Genomic DNA, 19,070 nt, shown 5'->3' with positions numbered 1-19,070 from the left:
TCTATACTGGAGAAGTTAAGGAGTGGTGCTGCAAATACTGCTATATAGATTATGCACGACATTGTATATTTAATCTGACTGATCCTTTTGAATTGAAAAAGGAGATCACTCTAAACACCATGGTTCTTTAGCATTGATCGTTTTGAACCTAACATATTTTAATTATATGACCTTGGAAGTGAGGTATGCCATTCATTTGAACAAACTTGAACTTCATACATGTACCATTAATAAAACGTCATGCCATTTAGAATTTCTTAATTTTATTGCATTGTACCACTTCCACTGAGTGTGGGTCTATTTCATTTAACTGCCTTATTAGCATCTAACCCAGCAAGCTACTTGTCATTGCTCTTTACACATTTGATTAAGGAGATTCTGAAAGTGGGTCAAGGTCATTCATATGATCAAACTTGACACCACTTCATACCATCGAGAAACAAAATACTGCCAACACGCTTGGTATTTTGGTTCTTTAGCAGACGTTGTGTGCCGATTGGATTTTTTTTCACCCATATGACATTCAAAATGGGTCATTGTCATTCATTTGAAAAACTTAATATCCCTTCACCTCAGCACGCTGCAGTCTAAAAGCACCCATCTAGGCATCATGGTTCTGAAGAAGTTTTCAATTTTTAAGTACATTTGATCCATATGACCTTGTAAGTGGGTCAAGGGCATGCATTTTAACTAACTTAATAGCATATCATCCCAGCAAGTTAAGGCCCAAATATCATCACCCTAGGTGTTATCATGGTTCCTCAAAAAAAATTACATGAAGTTTTTAACTCTTTAAAAACTTATGACACTGAAATTGGTTCAAGAGCATTTATCTGAACTAGCTTGATACCACTATATTAGCAGCAAGATATATGCAAAATGTCATTGCTCTAGGTAAAGTGGTTCTGAAGAAGAAGTTGAAAATATGAAAAGTTGACAGCGGACAAACTGACACTGCCCCATAACATAAGCTGACCTCTGACCTTTGGCTAGGTGAGCTAAGAACAGCACATGTACATTTAACGTTTTCAAAACTTTTCATTCTAAGAAAGGTTGATATGACATACAAATAAGAAAAATGAGCACATAATTTCATCTACTAATAACTTTTATTATTATATATTATGCTATAATTTACTCTTTGATACAAAGACAGCTGATATAACCACAGCAGTAAACTAGTAATTACTGAATTGTTTGTGAAAACCTTTTTTTCCTTCTAATTTTGCATCTAATGACCAATTAACAATGATAATTAACATAAAAAATAAAAGATATTTATTATACATTTAGAAAATTTTGTATAAAGGTATTGAAAAACTACTTGCGAGATGTCAGATATTGGTATATTACCGGTACATGAAAAGCAGATATCATTATAACTAGGTTTAAAGTAAATCATTACAAACACATATGTTTGAAAACAATGAGAGCAATCGTTTAATGCCACTTAATGTAAATTTAATGTACTAAATAACTGTTTTGCATATTTATTACTGGTATGAAAAAATAAGCAAAATATAAATGTCCCAAATTTATTAATTTTCTGATACAGAATAAGTTAGGACTAAAGTCTTGCAAAGAATTTAACTTCTACAAAAAAAATTCCAATTAGCTTATATTGAGTAGTATGGAAAATCTAAGGATTTAAAATGATGGTTTTTATATGATATAATTTAAATATAAAATACTGCAAAAGTGGAAATTCTTGTATTTAAACTGATCAATGGTGGAAGTTTTCTTTATTTAGCTGTATCTATATCTATAATTCATTAATATATTCTCATTTGGATATTTTCATTCTAACTAACTCAATGCGAAGAAGTGTGTTCACATAACGAAAAATTTCCACTTTTATAGTACATGTTTTTAATTAGCTGATTCAAGTACATTTGTAGAGTAAAATCTAAAGTCTAATGAAAATAAATACATGTATTTTAGCTTATCAAACAAGTTCATATTGCAATCAAGATATTGGTCAAACATAGTACATTTTAATATTGACTGCACAATAAAATTAAAGGTTTTCAAATGTTCATGACACAGAGGCACTGTTACACACCTGTACTATCTAATTGAACAAACAAATAAACGTTTATTTAGGTTGTACAGATCTTTCTTAAAAAAATCCTTATGTTTTACACACTGTTTGCCACTATCATTTGCTAAATAATAATATTGTTCCAAGATTGAATTAAAATAAACCATAACAAGAAGTGAAAGTTGTTTCTATTGCCAGTATGATATAATTACCAGAACATTTCAGACAAAATTAATATCAGTGATATGTTTCATAAATAACTAAGTTCATTGCAAATCATTGCAAATATTTTTAGTAATAAATGTAATAAAGAGTTGTGTCCCTTGCTTTATTACTGAGAACTCATTTCTGATCTCAAGTGAGGCTTATAATGAGAATGATTTTTTTCTTTACAGAACTTCTGATGTCTTCTGCTGTTTGTTGTTTTCTGCTGATGACTTATAATTAAGTTAATTTTGAAGTCCACTTGGGTTGGTTGTAATTAATTTTTACTCTAGAGAACTTATTTTTCATGTCCGTTTTTTTTTTTTATAAACATGCTTTATAATAGAGACCTTATTTCTGATGTCCTCTGGGTTTTTGTTATAAACATATTTTCAATAGAGAACTAAATTTTGATGTCCATATGTTTTTTTATAGACATGTTTTACCGTGGAGAACTTATTTCAGGAAATTGCTTACAGTGTAAGAAATCAGGTAAAAAGCATTGTACATTTTTACATCAAACATCCTCAATAATATTTTCCTTTACATTAAACATTCTTTACAAACAAATCTTTAACATTTAAATGTTCTATATAATCAAATTTCTGAAACATGTATGAAAAATCTGATTTATATTTTTTGGAATGTTTAATTCCAAAAAATATAAATCAGATTTTTCATATTCAATATCTGACAACAGTTTATTGAGACTAATAGAATCTTTCACCCCCTTGGGGGTGAGACAGGGTAATCTCAACCCGAGGGGTAAGACTCTTAAGTTGTCAAACACGAGGCTTGCCGAGTGTTTGACAGCTTAAGAATCTTACCCTCTTAACCCTTGTGAGTGAGAAAGGGGAATATCAACCCTCGGGGAAAGTTTCTTACCCGGTAAGTTGCCAAACACTCGGCAAAGCATTGTGTTTGGCAACTTAAGAATCTCCCCTCTCGGGTTGAGATTCCCCTATCTCACCCTCAAGGGGGTGATAGATTCTATTAATCTCACACCAGTAAAAATGCAGATACACCTGTCCAGGATAAGAGATTCTATTAAACTTACACCAGTAAAAGTGCAGATACACCTGTCCAGGGTAAGAGATTCTATTAAACTTACACCAGTAAAAGTGCAGATACACCTGTCCAGGGTAAGAGATTCTATTAAACTTACACCAGTAAAAGTGCAGATACACCTGTCCAGGGTAAGAGATTCTATTAAACTTACACCAGTAAAAGTGCAGATACACCTGTCCAGGGTAAGAGATTCTATTAAACTTACACCAGTAAAAGTGCAGATACACCTGTCCAGGGTAAGAGATTCTATTAAACTTACACCAGTAAAAGTGCAGATACACCTGTCCAGGGTAAGAGATTCTATTAAACTTACACCAGTAAAAGTGCAGATACACCTGTCCAGGGTAAGAGATTCTATTAAACTTACACCAGTAAAAGTGCAGATACACCTGTCCAGGGTAAGAGATTCTATTAAACTTACACCAGTAAAAGTGCAGATACACCTGTCCAGGGTAAGAGATTCTATTAAACTTACACCAGTAAAAGTGCAGATACACCTGTCCAGGGTAAGAGATTCTATTAAACTTACACCAGTAAAAGTGCAGATACACCTGTCCAGGGTAAGAGATTCTATTAAACTTACACCAGTAAAAGTGCAGATACACCTGTCCAGGGTAAGAGATTCTATTAAACTTACACCAGTAAAAGTGCAGATACACCTGTCCAGGGTAAGAGATTCTATTAAACTTACACCAGTAAAAGTGCAGATACACCTGTCCAGGGTAAGAGATTCTATTAAACTTACACCAGTAAAAGTGCAGATACACCTGTCCAGGGTAAGAGATTCTATTAAACTTACACCAGTAAAAGTGCAGATACACCTGTCCAGGGTAAGAGATTCTATTAAACTTACACCAGTAAAAGTGCAGATACACCTGTCCAGGGTAAGAGATTCTATTAAACTTACACCAGTAAAAGTGCAGATACACCTGTCCAGGGTAAGAGATTCTATTAAACTTACACCAGTAAAAGTGCAGATACACCTGTCCAGGGTAAGAGATTCTATTAAACTTACACCAGTAAAAGTGCAGATACACCTGTCCAGGGTAAGAGATTCTATTAAACTTACACCAGTAAAAGTGCAGATACACCTGTCCAGGGTAAGAGATTCTATTAAACTTACACCAGTAAAAGTGCAGATACACCTGTCCAGGGTAAGAGATTCTATTAAACTTACACCAGTAAAAGTGCAGATACACCTGTCCAGGGTAAGAGATTCTATTAAACTTACACCAGTAAAAGTGCAGATACACCTGTCCAGGGTAAGAGATTCTATTAAACTTACACCAGTAAAAGTGCAGATACACCTGTCCAGGGTAAGAGAAATAGAAATTCATAGCTGTGTAGGTGTATATAAGTTTGTATATAGAACACTTCGGAATAATCCTAGCTAAAACTGAAAAATATGTGGATTACTTCATATAAATACAATAATCTTTTTAAACAGTAACAAACAGGTGGGTAATAAAAAATAAATAAATATTTTTTGTGCTTGCTATAGAAATTGTATTAAAATTGAACTATAATTCGTTTTACACAGCATATATATTTCATTGCACATGATGATAATCCATGTAGGGCTAAATGCAAATCTGGCAACTATATATCGAAAATTAGAAATTATAAAAATTTAGACTAAATTCTTTTTAAATATACATTTTTTTTAAAAATTTCAAATATAGCACAGACCATAATTCAACGTAATAATTAATAAACATCTACCCGTACATCTTGGCTACTAAAAACTTTTTAAGTAGAAGTCAACACAGATCATTCTTATTCTATCATAGACCTTTCACACACCAGGTGAAAAGCTTTGTCACAACACGCTGAATATAAATATACGTGTTTAAAATACATCATATACATCTTCCTTAAAATTTGCATTAATTACATCAACATGTAAACTGTAAAGGCCCTTTTGCTTTAGCACGATCAAATATTACTTGATTAGCGCGTTATCAAATTTTAATAGATACCGGTATGTGCATTGATAAATTAGCACCTAAAACATTTGCAATAGAACATAGCTTACAGAAACTTCAATTTGCACAATTAAAATTTATTGATCAGAAGACTTACGATGATGTGCATTTCAATGCCTTCTACATTTAAATACAAAATTCAGTTTGATCATTTCATACTGAAGAAACCTATATATGTACCATTACACTCCTCTATTGAACATGCATTTTCAAATCACACCTTTCAATGAAATGTACTTGGTAGCCAGACTAAGCTTTCCCGTCAATTGATGAAATTAATGGATTTTTTCTATAATAAGCTTCAAAATGATATGATTGGCACTCTTTGACCAACTGAACTGGGTCGCCCGCAGGTTTGAATACTGGTCTGGGCTTGCATTTTAAATTTAGAGGTGATCATGAACAACCCTTGTTTCAAGTACTGGGTGTACTCTTGGCAAGGGAATACTCAAACTTGGGTTGTAGATAGAGTTGTCTTCTGAGAAGAAGACTTAGAAATAACAAGAGTACCGTGAGGCGGAACAATATACGCCCGTCGAATGCCATATAGTGTTATATACTTTCTTACATTGACATAAGATCTGCATCATTCTAAGAGTGGTTAGCTGACATGCTATAAAAAATGTAAGAGAAAGTCTCCAGACGAAAAATCAAATACTGAAATGAACGAAGGGCAATAACTTTTGCAAAAATCGTCGAATCACAATTCTTTTAAGGGAGACACAACTTCATATCATGATTATACTGTATACCAAGTTTCTAAGAAATCCGTCAAAAAATGTAGGAGGAGATCTCCAGACAAAAAATCAAATACTGAAATGAACAAAGGGCAATTACTTTTTGAAAAATTGTTGAATCAAAATTCTTTTAAGTGAGACACAACTTCATATCATGATTATAATGCATACCAAGTTTCAAGGAGATCGGTCAAAAAATGTAGGAGGAGATTGCCGGACAAACAAAATTTTAAGCCGGCCGGCTGAACCCATACCATAATACCCCCATCCACCTAGAGTTTGGATTCAAATTTCGGTCTGGTCTTTCATTTTTTCTCTCCTGTTACAGTTAATCAAGTTTATCATATCTACGTGAGGAGGATATAGAATGTTAACACGTGCGGGAATATCTACTGAATTATCATAGACTCTTTTCTCTCTGTCTTATCAGGAATTTTGGTAAAAAATGATACTGGCAGTAAATGCAACTTAGTACATAGTAGATTTTCAGTTAACAGAATAATATCAAGATGACATTTTAAGGGGGCAAAAAGTGGTCCTCGGAATGGATCCCTAAAATTACCCTAAAATAGTTTCCAAGAGTTTCACAGTAAGTTAAATAATTGTAATATTACCATGAGGAAATGCCAGTAGCTGACTTTGGTTTGGAGGTTGATAGCCTTCTGCTCATTAATTAAGTACACATCTTTTAATGAGATCACATATCATCCTGAAATGGCGTCACATTTCAGAATGTCAGCCAACTTTAAGGAACTGAATATTTCTAAATGCAATTCCTAGTCAGGTTTTGGAAAAATTTTGTTTCCAAACTAGCGGTCAGCGAACTGGGTATGTCTATGTGGTATAGAGTTATCACACACAAGTTTCCCACAAAGACATGGATATCTTGCAAACATAGAGGGTGAAACACATTTTTTTTTTTAAATTGAAAAACTTTTGTAGCAATACATATAAACATGTGATATATTAAACTTAATCAAACTGTGTTCATATACATAAGTTGAAAAACAGCAATCTCTATATGTCCCTCTGAAGAGTAAAGGACTGCAAAAGGACCTCATAAATAGTCAATACTATTTATTTATATTTATCAACAATTATAAAACCAGTAACAGTTAAGCACTTTTAACAGTAGTCTGAATTATTCCGACGTTTTATGTGTGACATGTGTGTGAAAGTGACGATTTGTTTCTAAAATATCAGTTTGAAGTGCGCTCCGGGGGTGGGTCGCATATTTCCCGCATATTATAGAGGGCCGGAGTTCGGACGTTAATCGACGACAGACCGATATGAAAAAAGTCGATAAAACATCAGAATAATTCGGACTATTTTAACTGGTGTAAGCACCTGTTTATCTAGTTACACTGATATGTTGCTTTAATCGAAAAGATTATTAAAGCTTATGGTGAAATTGATTGTCTAACACAGAATAATAAAAACAGATCAAACACATCATTTCAGATATCTGCAAACTGATATTTAAGATATCTTCCTGTTAATCTATAACATTATCATGCTTTCTTCTTAAGAATTAAATCAGTTTATATAAAATGCATATTGTACAATATTATTATTATTAATAAATGCGGAAATTTGATTTTATTTAAAACCCACTTTTGATCAGATGCTTAATCATGGCCATGATATTTCTGTGAGTGGATACAGGATAAGACTTATTCAACATTTAGGTGAAATAGGCTTTTTGAAATGTCATATCACCATTCATATATTAGAGTCAATTTTACCTCAGAAATAATATAGGCAAAACTTCCAGCTTTTGTGTGATGTGTTTAATTATATCTCAGACGTAATATAGGCCAATATTTAGGCTTTGGTGTGTTGTAAATTATACCTCGTACATAAAATACATGAAGTCCTATAATTTCTACTTCAGTGTGGTGTTCTGTAGGCTAATAATTTCTACTTCAGTGTGGTGTAAATTATCCCCAAACATCCTGTAGGCCACTAATTTCTGCTTCAGTGTGGTGTTTAAATGTATGCAAGGCAAAATAAAGGCCAATATATTAAACTTTTGTGTGGCGTTAATTGTAACAAAAAGTTGAAACATATACAGTTTGGCCTAGAAGACTGATGAATCACTGATGTAGCTAACATATTCCGGAATTTACTTCCAGTTTCTAGTCAACAGTTTGATCACAGCGCTTGTTCCTTCTAAGACGTGGTTGGATTATTACTGGCGGAGGCGGAGTCTCCCGATCCATCAGTATTACTTGGTTTTTTGTCGTCCTCCTGCTGTGCGTCTTCTGGCCCTGCCGTCCTACAGGTATTGTATGATCCACACTCCTGGCATTTCAGCCCAAGCACATGAAACAATATCGAGCTTTCCTGTTGACATATAAACATAAACCATTTTAGTCCTAACACAAGAAACAAGACCAGCCTTCCTATATACATATAAATAACAACTGTTTCAGCCCTAGCACATGAAATAGTATCAAGCTTTTCTGTTGACATATAAACATAAACTATTTTAGTTCTCACACAAGAAACAAGACCAGCCTTCCTATATACATATACATAACAACTGTTTCAGCCCTAGCACATGAAATAGTATCAAGCTTTCCTGTTGACATATAAACTATTTTAGTCCTAACACAAGAAACAAGACCATCCTTCCTATATACATATACATAACAACGGTTTTAGCCTTAACACATCAAACTATACTAAGCTCTCCTGTTGACATATAAACAATAACTGTTAAACCCTAAAAGAAAAAACAGTACTAATTGTAGCTCTTTTTTCAGTTTCTTTTCATCATTTTTAGTCATTCATATCTTTTATCGATAAGGCTATCAAACAAGCCAGTCGGATTGGTATGTCTCGCCCGTGCCCCGCTTTGACCATCAACACACATAACAGAGAAACTAACTTAAATGCAAAAACTTTGTGTTGATGGAGATGCTGACAAAGTCAATGGACCATGAAAGGTAGGCCGCATCCAGCATTTGATGCATGGGTTGAGATGTACTACCTAAGATGCATCTATGGTCCAAGTTTGGTTTGTCTAGCACTTAAACTTTCAGTGAAACTACTTTTTTTTAGTAAGTTAAACGCCAAAACTTAATGTTGACACCGCCGTCGGAAAAGCAACACCTTAGTCTCGCTTCCGCTACTTCGTAGCAGCGCGACAAGATCTTGTAAGAAAAATATTCTAACCGAACTATCAAATCTATTGACAGCTTAGCATACTACCATCATTAATTTGAACCAAGACCTACGTATTATCTCAAGATGGCCACAATTTTGATGCATTAATTTTACTGTAATCATGTACAATCTTCGACCATAAATTATCGTCAACAGACCTTGTGGCAGTCACGACAGAGGATCTGGACTATGTAATCCTTGTATTCTTCAGGCATGGGCGTGTGTGCAATCTCATCGTCGATGTGTTCCCAAACATTGTCCATCTTCACCATAGATTGGTTACAGGTTGGGCAAGCATAGTTTCTGTAACACAGCAATGTTATATGGTAAACGAATGTTGCTTGTTTTACAAGTGATAAGACCAGGATCTAATTTAACCAGTACTTTGTGTCTGACTTAACCTGAACTCAAGCTAAGTCTCCTATACAGATTTAACATGGATATATGCTCTGAGGTAGACTCAATGTGTTGGTGATATCTGGGCCAGGAATCTTTTATATACCGGTATGTTGTTTATATAGATACAGCAATTGAAGATATCAGTATTCAAAATGTACTTAAGAATGAAAATTAAAAAAAATGTACTCACCCGGTTTTCAACATTTCCTTAAAACATGCACTGAAAGAAAGAAAAAATAACATTTACACACTGCAACACTGACAGATATCAAACTTTTTACCTTACTATTGCCCTATAGCACTTGAAAAAAGATGACAAATTCAACAAAGGTAAAAAACTACTAGATATATAATGCGTATAGATAAGCAAATTCGACAAAGTTCTAAACTATTAGATATAACATATTTGTAATCAAATTCAACAATTGGCATATTGAAAGGCCTCAGGGAAAAAAGATCTATTAGTTTACAGTATTTGTTTCATAATATAAAGAAATTTTAACTCTTAACTCCATAACTTTTTTATGGGGTAATGCTACTGAAATGTCCCGGTCAGCTTTCTATGCTAGTTAGGTGTTTATTTAAAACTGAGAAAATCCTAGTCTATACCAGTGAAAAAGATTATCACACTTCCTTGTGGACAGTACCTACAGGTAAAAGAGATTACTACATGCATATGGGGGTATATGGTCATTACTTACTAGTGAATGAGATGTCCACACGGGGGTATGTGTGCAGCAATCCTTGATGTATGCAGATCCTCTAAACATATAGCACAGTTGGAGCGAGAAGCTTGCTCTATACACTGAAAAAACAACAGTAAAGAAACAACTTCATTAAAATATGGCTACAGACTAACGTTACAAATACGTCACATGTTTACAATTGATTTCTGAACAATGCTCTTAACTGTTCAATATGCTTTTAATGTGAAATATAAAAAAAATAAAGTGTGTAGTTGCAGCTTCATTAAAATATGGCTACAGACTAACGTTACAAATACGTCACATGTTTACAATTGATTTCTGAACAATGCTCTTAACTGTTCAATATGCTTTTAATGTGAAATATAAAAAAAAAAAAGTGTGTAGTTGCAGCTGTAGTTATATTTTTGATTATTTTCATAACAATATCCTGCTTCATTTACTTACTAGTACATAAGTATTTCTAAATCAATTAGAATACATTCAGAAGCATAACTGTTCTGTCTGATGACGGAATGTTTCAGTAATCCACAGGACAAACAAACCTTGTGAGCATTCTTCAGTTCCTTGGCAAGGCACACACCACAGGTATCACAATGGAAGTAGTTCTCTTCCCCACCCACTCTGTAACAAAAACACAACATTTGTTTTCTATGTCTGGCTAGAGAAAGTTTTTTTGAGTTTTGATTTTGAAAAATTACCTCATGTGCTGATTTATTAACTGTATTGGCATATATATTTAATATGAATGTCAACAGGAAGGGACAAATTTCACAAAGTGTGCAATGCATTTCATAGAATTTTATAAGTTGTCAGTTGTCTTGATTCACAGTGACTATTCCAGCCTATTCTTGTTCCCTTTTTGAATTCCATAATCAACAAGAGGCCCAATGGGCCTGTATCGCTCACCTGGTATAAATCTCACACTTGTAACCTTAAAAGTGATTTAAAATAAAGCTAAAGGCAAAATATCAGTATTTATTATTAAAATTCATTCAAAAGAGCCTGTTATTTTTTTATAAAACATTTCACCCCTGTGATTGAAAGTCGAACAAAGTCATTATGTTGAACAAATTTTATAGCCTTTCATCTCAGGATGCAACTTGCAAAGTATCAACATCCTGGGACCCATGGTTATTCAGAAGAGGTCGTTTAAAGATTTTAAACAAATTTGACCCCTGTGACCTTGAATATAAGTCAAAGTCATTCACTTTAACAAACATAGTAGTCCTTGATCCCAGCATGCTACTGACTAAATATCAACATCCTGAGCCTTTTGGTTATTCAGAACAAGTTCTTTAAATATTTTGAACATATTTGCTCCTTGTGACCTTGAATATGATTCAAGGTCATACATTTAAACAAACTTGGTAGCCCTTGATCCAAGTATGCTACTGACTAAATATCATCACCCTGGGCATTTTGGTTATTCAGAAGAAGTTGTTTAATGTTTTTAACATATTTAACCCCTGTGACCTTGAACAAGAGGCCCAATGGGCCCGCATCGCTCACCTGGTATAAATCTCACACTTGCAACCTTAAAAGTGATCAAAAATAAAGCTACAGGCAAAAAATCAGTATTTATGATTAAAGTCATTCAAAAGACCCTGTTAATAGATTTTAAAACATTTCACCCCTGTTACTTAGAAAGTCGACCAAGTCATTATGTTGAACAAATTGTATAGCCTTTCATCTCAGTATGCAACTTGCAAAGTATCAACATTCTGGGACCCATGATTATTCAGAAGAGGTCGTTTAAAGGGGACAAATTTGACCCCTGTGACCTTGAATATAAGTCAAAGTCATTCACTTTAACAAACATAGTAGTCCTTGATCTGACTAAATATCAACATCCTGAGCCTTTTGGTTATTCAGAACAAGTTGTTTTGAACATATTTGCTCCTTGTGACCTTGAATATGATTCAAGGTCATACATTTAAACAAACTTTGTAGCCCTTCATCTCAGCATGTAACTGGCCAAATATCATCACCCTGTGCATTTTGGTTATTCAGAAGAAGTTATTTAATGTTTCTCACATATTTGACCCCTGTGACCTTGAATATAGGGGGAGGTCATTCAAAACAAACTTGATAGCCCTTTACCCCAGCATGCTACTGGCCAAATATCATCACCCTGTGCATTTTGGTTATTCAGAAGAAGTTGTTTAATGATTTTAACATATTTGACCCCTGTGACCTTGAATATAAATGAAAGTCATTCTTTCGAACAAACTTGATAGCCCTTTACCCCAGCATGCTACAGGCCAAATATCATCACCCTGTGCATTTTGATTATTGAGAAGAAGTTGTTTAAAGTTTTTAACATATTTGACCCCTGTGACCTTGAATATGGGTGAAGGTCATTTATTTGAACAAACTTTGTAGCCCTTTATCCCAGCATGCTAGTGGCCAAATATCATTACCCTGGGCATTTTGGTTATTGAGAAGAAGTTGTTTAAAGTTTTTAACATATTTGACCACTGTGACCTTGAATATGGGTGAAGGTCATTGATTTGAACAAACTTTGTAGCCCTTCATTCCAGTTTGCTTTTGGCCAAATATCGACATCCTAGGCCTTTCGGTTATTAAGAAGATGTCGTTTAAAGTAAAATATTGACGACGGACGAGGCGCCACTGCATAAGCTCAATTGGCACTTCGTGCCAGGTGAGCTAATAAAACTGCATAAAAATTGCATTATAAAAGAACGAAGCTTGATGTACAGTTTACAACTCTGTCTATTGATGTAACAGTAGTGTTCTCATTTTATTTGAGTATTCAGTATTCAGTCCCGTAAAGATATAAACTGATCATGCAATCGTTCATTTATCAGCGTACTACTCCCCATTACGAAGTAAGATTATCCATTATGATTTGAAACTGTTTTGCCTATCACTACTATACAGTACTGCTGAGTTTATCTGTACATATTACATACCTGCATAGACCACATTTGTCACAGTGGAACTGTTTCTTGTTGTCGTCATCATATAGCCTACACTTCTCACAGAAGTATGTCCCGAACACGGTCAAACAGTTCTCATTTTCACATGTTTCTGCCACCTGATAACATCAAAGACAAATTTTAGATTACACTAATGATGTGGAGAATAGACACAGGCCCTTGTTTATAGTTAGATACACTAATGATGTAGAGAATAGAAAAAAGCCCTTGTTTATAGTATGATTACACTAATGATGAAGAGAATGGTCACAGGCCCTTGTTTATAGTATGATTACACTAATGACATAAATAATAGACACAGGCCCTTGTTTATAGTTAGATTACACTAATGATGAAGAGAATAGTCACAGGCCCTTGTTTATAGTTAGATTACACTAATGACGTAGAGAATAGTCACAGGCCCTTGTTTATAGTTAGATTACACTAATGATGTAATCTAACTATAAACAAAGGGCCGTGGGTTTTTTTTTTTTTTTTATTATTAAAAAAAAAAAAAAAACCCACGGCCCTTTGTTTATAGTTAGATTATACTAATGATGTGGAGAATAGACACAGGTCCTTGTTTATAGTTAGATAACCCTAATGATGAAGAGAATAGACACAGGTCCTTGTTTATAGTTAGATAACCCTAATGATGAAGAGAATAGACACAGAACCTTGTTTATAGTTAGATAACCCTAATGATGAAGAGAATAGACACAGGCACTTGTGTATAGTTAGATTAGACTAATGATGTGGAGAATAGACACATGCCCTTGTTTATAGTATGATTACACTAATGACATAGAGAATAGACACAGGCCCTTTTTTATAGTTAGATTACCCTAATGCCGTAGAGAATAGACACAGACCCTTTTTTATAGTTCGATTACACTAATGATGTGGAGAATAGACACAGGCCCTTGTTGATAGTTAGATTACACTTTTGATGTAGAGAATAGACGCATAGCCTTGGTTACAGTTAGATTACACTACTGACGTAGAGAATAGACCCAGGCCCTTGTTTATTGTTAGATTTCACTAATGATGAAGAGAATAGTCAAAGGCCCTTGTTTATAGCTAGATTACACTAATGACATAGAGAATAGGCACAGGCCCTTGTGTATAGTTTGATTACACTTGTGATGTAGAGAACAGACAAAGACCACTGTTTATAGTTCGATTACACTAATGCTGTAGAGAATAGACACAGGCACTTGTGTATAGTTAGATACACTTATGATGTAGAGAATAGACACAGACCCTTGTTTATAGTTAGATTAGACTAATGATATGGAGAATAGACATAGACCCTTGTTTATAGTTAGATTACACTAATGATGTAGAGAATAGACACATGCCCTTGTTTATAGTTAGATTACATTTGTGATGTAGAGAATAGACACAGAACCTTGTTTATAGTTAGATTAGACTAATGATGTGGAGAATAGACATAGACCCTTGTTTATAGTTAGATTAAATTAAAAATGTAAAGAATAGACACAGGCCCTTGTTTATAGTTAGATTACACTAATGATATAGAGAATAGACACAGGTCCTTGTTTATAGTTAGATTACACTTGTGATTTAGAGAATAGACACAGACCCTTGTTTATAGTTAGATTACACTAATGATGTAGGGAATAGACACAGGCCCTTGTTTATAGTTAGATTACACTAATGATGTAGAGAATAGAAACAGGCCCTTGTTTATAGTTAGATTACACTTATGATGTAGAGAATAGACACAGGCCCTTGTTTATAGTTAGATTACACTTATGATGTTAAGAATAGCCACAGGCCCTTGTTTATAGTTAGATTAGTTTACACTTATGATGTAAAGAATAGACATAGGCCCTTGTTTATAGCATGAATATACTAGTGATGTAGAGAATAAACACAGGTTCTTGTTTATCATGTAGTTATATCAATGATGTAGAGAATAGACACAGGACCTTGTTTATAGCATGAATATACTCAACTGGTATATAAAGAACAGACAAAGGCACAAGAATTGTGAGAAGACAACTTCCATTTTAAAATATATATATTTTGTAATGGAACAAAAATGTTTTCATTTAACACACATGTATTGTTAAACAACAAATAAACAACAATTTCTCTGAACAATATTAATAAATAAGGTTTTATAATGAATTGTTATCTTTAATTTATCTGTCAAATTGTCCTACTCTTTGTTGAATTCTGGAAGTAACACCTAAGTACAATATATATTAGCAACCAGTTCAGTGTATTGAGGAAAGTTATGGCAAAATAACAACAGCTTACCTTTTGGACTTTTTCACAAAGTAGACATTTGACTTCCTGAACTTCCTGTCTCATCAGTTGATGATTCTCTTCATCATCATGACAAACACGACATGTATATACCTTTTTGCAACAAGGTGACTGCAAGAAAAAGCAAAACATTGACATATTCCGTCTTATACTAGAAACTTGTATTAAACACAGTATTGTATCATATTTCTGAACAATTACTTTAATTGGTAAATATGGATTGGGTAAAAGTCCATATAGCACAGCCAGTGAAATGTCTGTGTGATGTTTCCATGACTAGTACTAGGATATGTACTCAAATGCCCATCAAGCTGGTGATTGGCCAGTTTTTATTGACAGCTTCATTGTCTACTGTCGTTTGATGTCTGAAGCCTAAGTTAAATGTAATGACAGGTCAAAGGTAATCTGTTCTCCCCAGAAATTGTTTAAGCTGATATTATTTGTTATTTTCAAGGGATGTCCGAGGCAGAAAATGTGCCGTAATATGCGAAGCAAAGTGTATTATATTGGGAAGGGGGTGGGGTGGACATCATGTGGATGTGGCCTTTAATTTTTTCCCAGTTTTAATAACCTTTTTTATATCAAACTTTTTGTGCCACACTCTAGTGATATAGATCCCCTTCAGTGCAAACAAGCAAATTCGTGGAATTTATATCCCCCGCTTGCAGGACATATTGTAGGTTAACATTATTGAGGTTAAGTTTAAGCATGTGAGTATCGTGCTGTTGAGACATAATGTATAGCTTGAAACTTGAAGAAAAACAAAAAGACCTATACATCATTGATTATCCGTAAATATGCACAAATCACATTGGTTGGCAAACTTAACATGAGTCCAATGTGCATACGGAATTTAGTTGGAACATCTGAACAATATCTACAGCAATTATCACACGAAAAACAAAGAGTGCCCGAGATGGGTGGAAATACAGAGGAACACAAACATTGTTATCAAGTTTTAAGGAATTTGGCTAATATTTGCTCAAGTTATTAAGCGGAAACTGCAGATAATGACATTTTTCGTTAATCAAGGGTCCATATCTCTACCAAATTGAGTCTGATTAAAGTGGTTGTCAAACTTGGCCAAGCCCTTATTAAGGCATTGAACCCTGTTACAAAGTTTGAAGACAAGTGGATAATATTTGCGAGAGTAAATGAACAGAAACGGAAGATAATGACGGTTTTTGTTATTCAAGGGGTCATAACTCCGTCAAACAAAGTTCACTGAAAATGGTCATTGAACTTGGCCGAGCCCTTAAGGCATTTAACCCTGTGACCAAGTTTGAAGAATTTTGGTTAAAATTTGTTGTAGTTATTGCACGGAAACGAAATGCAGCAGATAATGACGTTTTACGTTATTCAAGCGACAATAACTCCGTCAGATGGGGTCCGCTGTAAGTGTTCTTGTTCTGCGTGTGTATAGTGTAGGCGATTGTAAGTTGTGTATTATATCTGTGACTGAGCTTGTGTTATGGTATTTGTTAAGGACGTATCATGCTGCTCTTCTTTGTTATTTTTCTTATTGATTTATGTTATTTGTGTAATGAGGGTACCAAGCAGTATTCAAGTTTTGGTCTTACAATGGCCTTATATGCGTGATCTTTTATGTGTGGTGAATTTATTTTTAGATTGCATTTCAAAAAGCCTAGTGATTTATTTGCATTTGATGCGATGTTGTTAATGTGTTTGTCCTATTTTAAGTTGTTTTGAAGTATGATGCATAGATATTTGTTAGAAGTTACAGATTTTAGTATGTGGTCATAGAGTGTGTATTAGTGTTTAATTTGTGTGCGTTTTGGTGATATTGTGAGTATGGTGCATTTGTCTGGGTTGAATTTCATGAGCCAGTCCTCTTTCCATTAACTCGCTCCATCTAAATCTGTTTGTACTTTTATTGTTATCGTCTTTGTTATTGATGGTTTTGTAGAATATGCGGTCATCTGCAAAACGTCTTTGTGTACTGTGTGAAATGTATTGTGGGAAGTCGTTGATGTATGAGTTGTGTTTAGCAAGATCTTGATGTGCGGAAGCCATGTTGTAGGTCCTGACGTATTTTGTTGTCTTCTATGTGTTTCATGGTTGTACTTGTGATGATGTGTTCTAGAAGTTTGCATGTGAGTGATATTGGTCTGTAGTAAGTTGGGTTGTATTTGTCTCCTTTTATGAAAATGGGGTTTACATTGGCGTGTTTCCAGTCACTGGGTAATGTTCCTGTATTGAGCGATGTTTGGAATATTTTTGTTAATATTGGTGCTGTGATGTCCATCAGTTCTTTCAGTATTCTGCTGTGTATATGCCTGATGCTTTGTATATCTGGCATGGGTGGGTGGGCCGATATTCCTTTGTTGGGTATTGTTGTGTTGTGTTTTGGTGTGAAGGCTTCTTGGAACTGTTCATTTGGTAGGTTTGCTTTGTTTCTGGGTCTGTTGTACATGTGAGGTACCTTATTTTATGTAGTGCTACGAGGTATTTTTTTGTGGTTTTGATGTCACAGAACAAGAAGAGTTTTACTGTTTTGTATGTGTGGATTAGTTTGTGGTTTGTTCTTGATTTATGGTGGAGGCGTTTAGACTTGTTTGAGAGGCAGCGGAGTGAGTTGTTCATCCAGGGAAGATTGGATTTTTTTCTTTCTCTGTAGATGTATGGAGTGTATATTGGGTGGGTCAGGGTGGAACATACTCCAATCACCACCCGCATCACCTTGCTTGGCTATGATTTATATAATGAAAAAGACAGTTAGGGTATTTTTTTAATTTGGAAGGTGCTCCACTTCAAACTTATCAGTAACAGGTATATATATTTGTCCCAAAAAATATTAAGCAATGCAAAGCGATCCACGCCCATATCAGCACTGGAACAACCTCCCAGAAGATCTTTAATAGCTCGATTGACCTATCTGAAATAGGTCTTTTGAGCTATTTTCAAGTGATTTTCTTTTTTAAGGAAAACGAAACAAAATCGCTTTTAAAATAAGATTGTATCATGAGGTTGATAACAAAAGACATTAAATATAAGTATTCTTTTTAAAAAATAATGATGTAAAAAAATCGGAAATTTTACATTTATGAAAAATGAAAATAAGCACGTAATTGTAGGCCGTAATTGTATGCTTTTTGTAGTCAACATAACCATACACATTTTTTGTTTTATGCGACTTTGCTTTAATTTAATGAAAATTGAAATCTGAGAAAATATAGCTCAATACAGTTATAATTTATAGGTGGATATAGCTATTTAGGTCTTTATAGCTATACAGCTCAATCGTCAGAGTGTACTGGACCTGTGTAACGTTAGTTCGAGGTCAACACCGACACTGGTGATGTTATCAACATTATTAGAAGGTATTGTGTCAAGAATAAAGGGACAACTCCATGACAGAATATGCGGGAGACATCTTTTCAAGTTCTGGCATTCATCCAAATAAAAACAAACTTACAACTAGAGCACATTTTCTCTTGTAATGCTGGCATCCAACAGTCGGAGCGGATTCTTCAGTCTCCTCCATGATTCCACCGGAAGTA

General features: G+C 34.3%; 1 protein-coding gene across 1 annotated transcript; it reads right to left on the bottom strand.

Moving 5' to 3' along the window:
- Positions 1–7,294: 7,294 nt before the first annotated feature.
- On the bottom strand, positions 7,295–19,070 carry LOC110443583 (RING finger and CHY zinc finger domain-containing protein 1-like). Its single transcript, XM_021487874.1, has 8 exons — positions 18,986–19,070; positions 15,541–15,660; positions 13,246–13,370; positions 10,855–10,933; positions 10,307–10,410; positions 9,796–9,825; positions 9,365–9,509; positions 7,295–8,381 (listed from the first exon to the last, which is right to left on the bottom strand). Exons 1-8 carry the CDS (start codon positions 19,052–19,054, stop codon positions 8,208–8,210), a joined length of 846 nt encoding a protein of 281 aa, XP_021343549.1. The 5' UTR covers positions 19,055–19,070; the 3' UTR covers positions 7,295–8,207.

The sequence above is a fragment of the Mizuhopecten yessoensis genome, unplaced genomic scaffold (genome assembly GCF_002113885.1).
Source record: "Mizuhopecten yessoensis strain PY_sf001 unplaced genomic scaffold, ASM211388v2 scaffold716353, whole genome shotgun sequence".
In the NCBI taxonomy this organism is placed as follows: domain Eukaryota; kingdom Metazoa; phylum Mollusca; class Bivalvia; order Pectinida; family Pectinidae; genus Mizuhopecten; species Mizuhopecten yessoensis.
The sequence above is the reverse complement of the archived record's forward strand: the minus strand, read 5'-3'. Positions and strand labels throughout refer to the sequence as shown.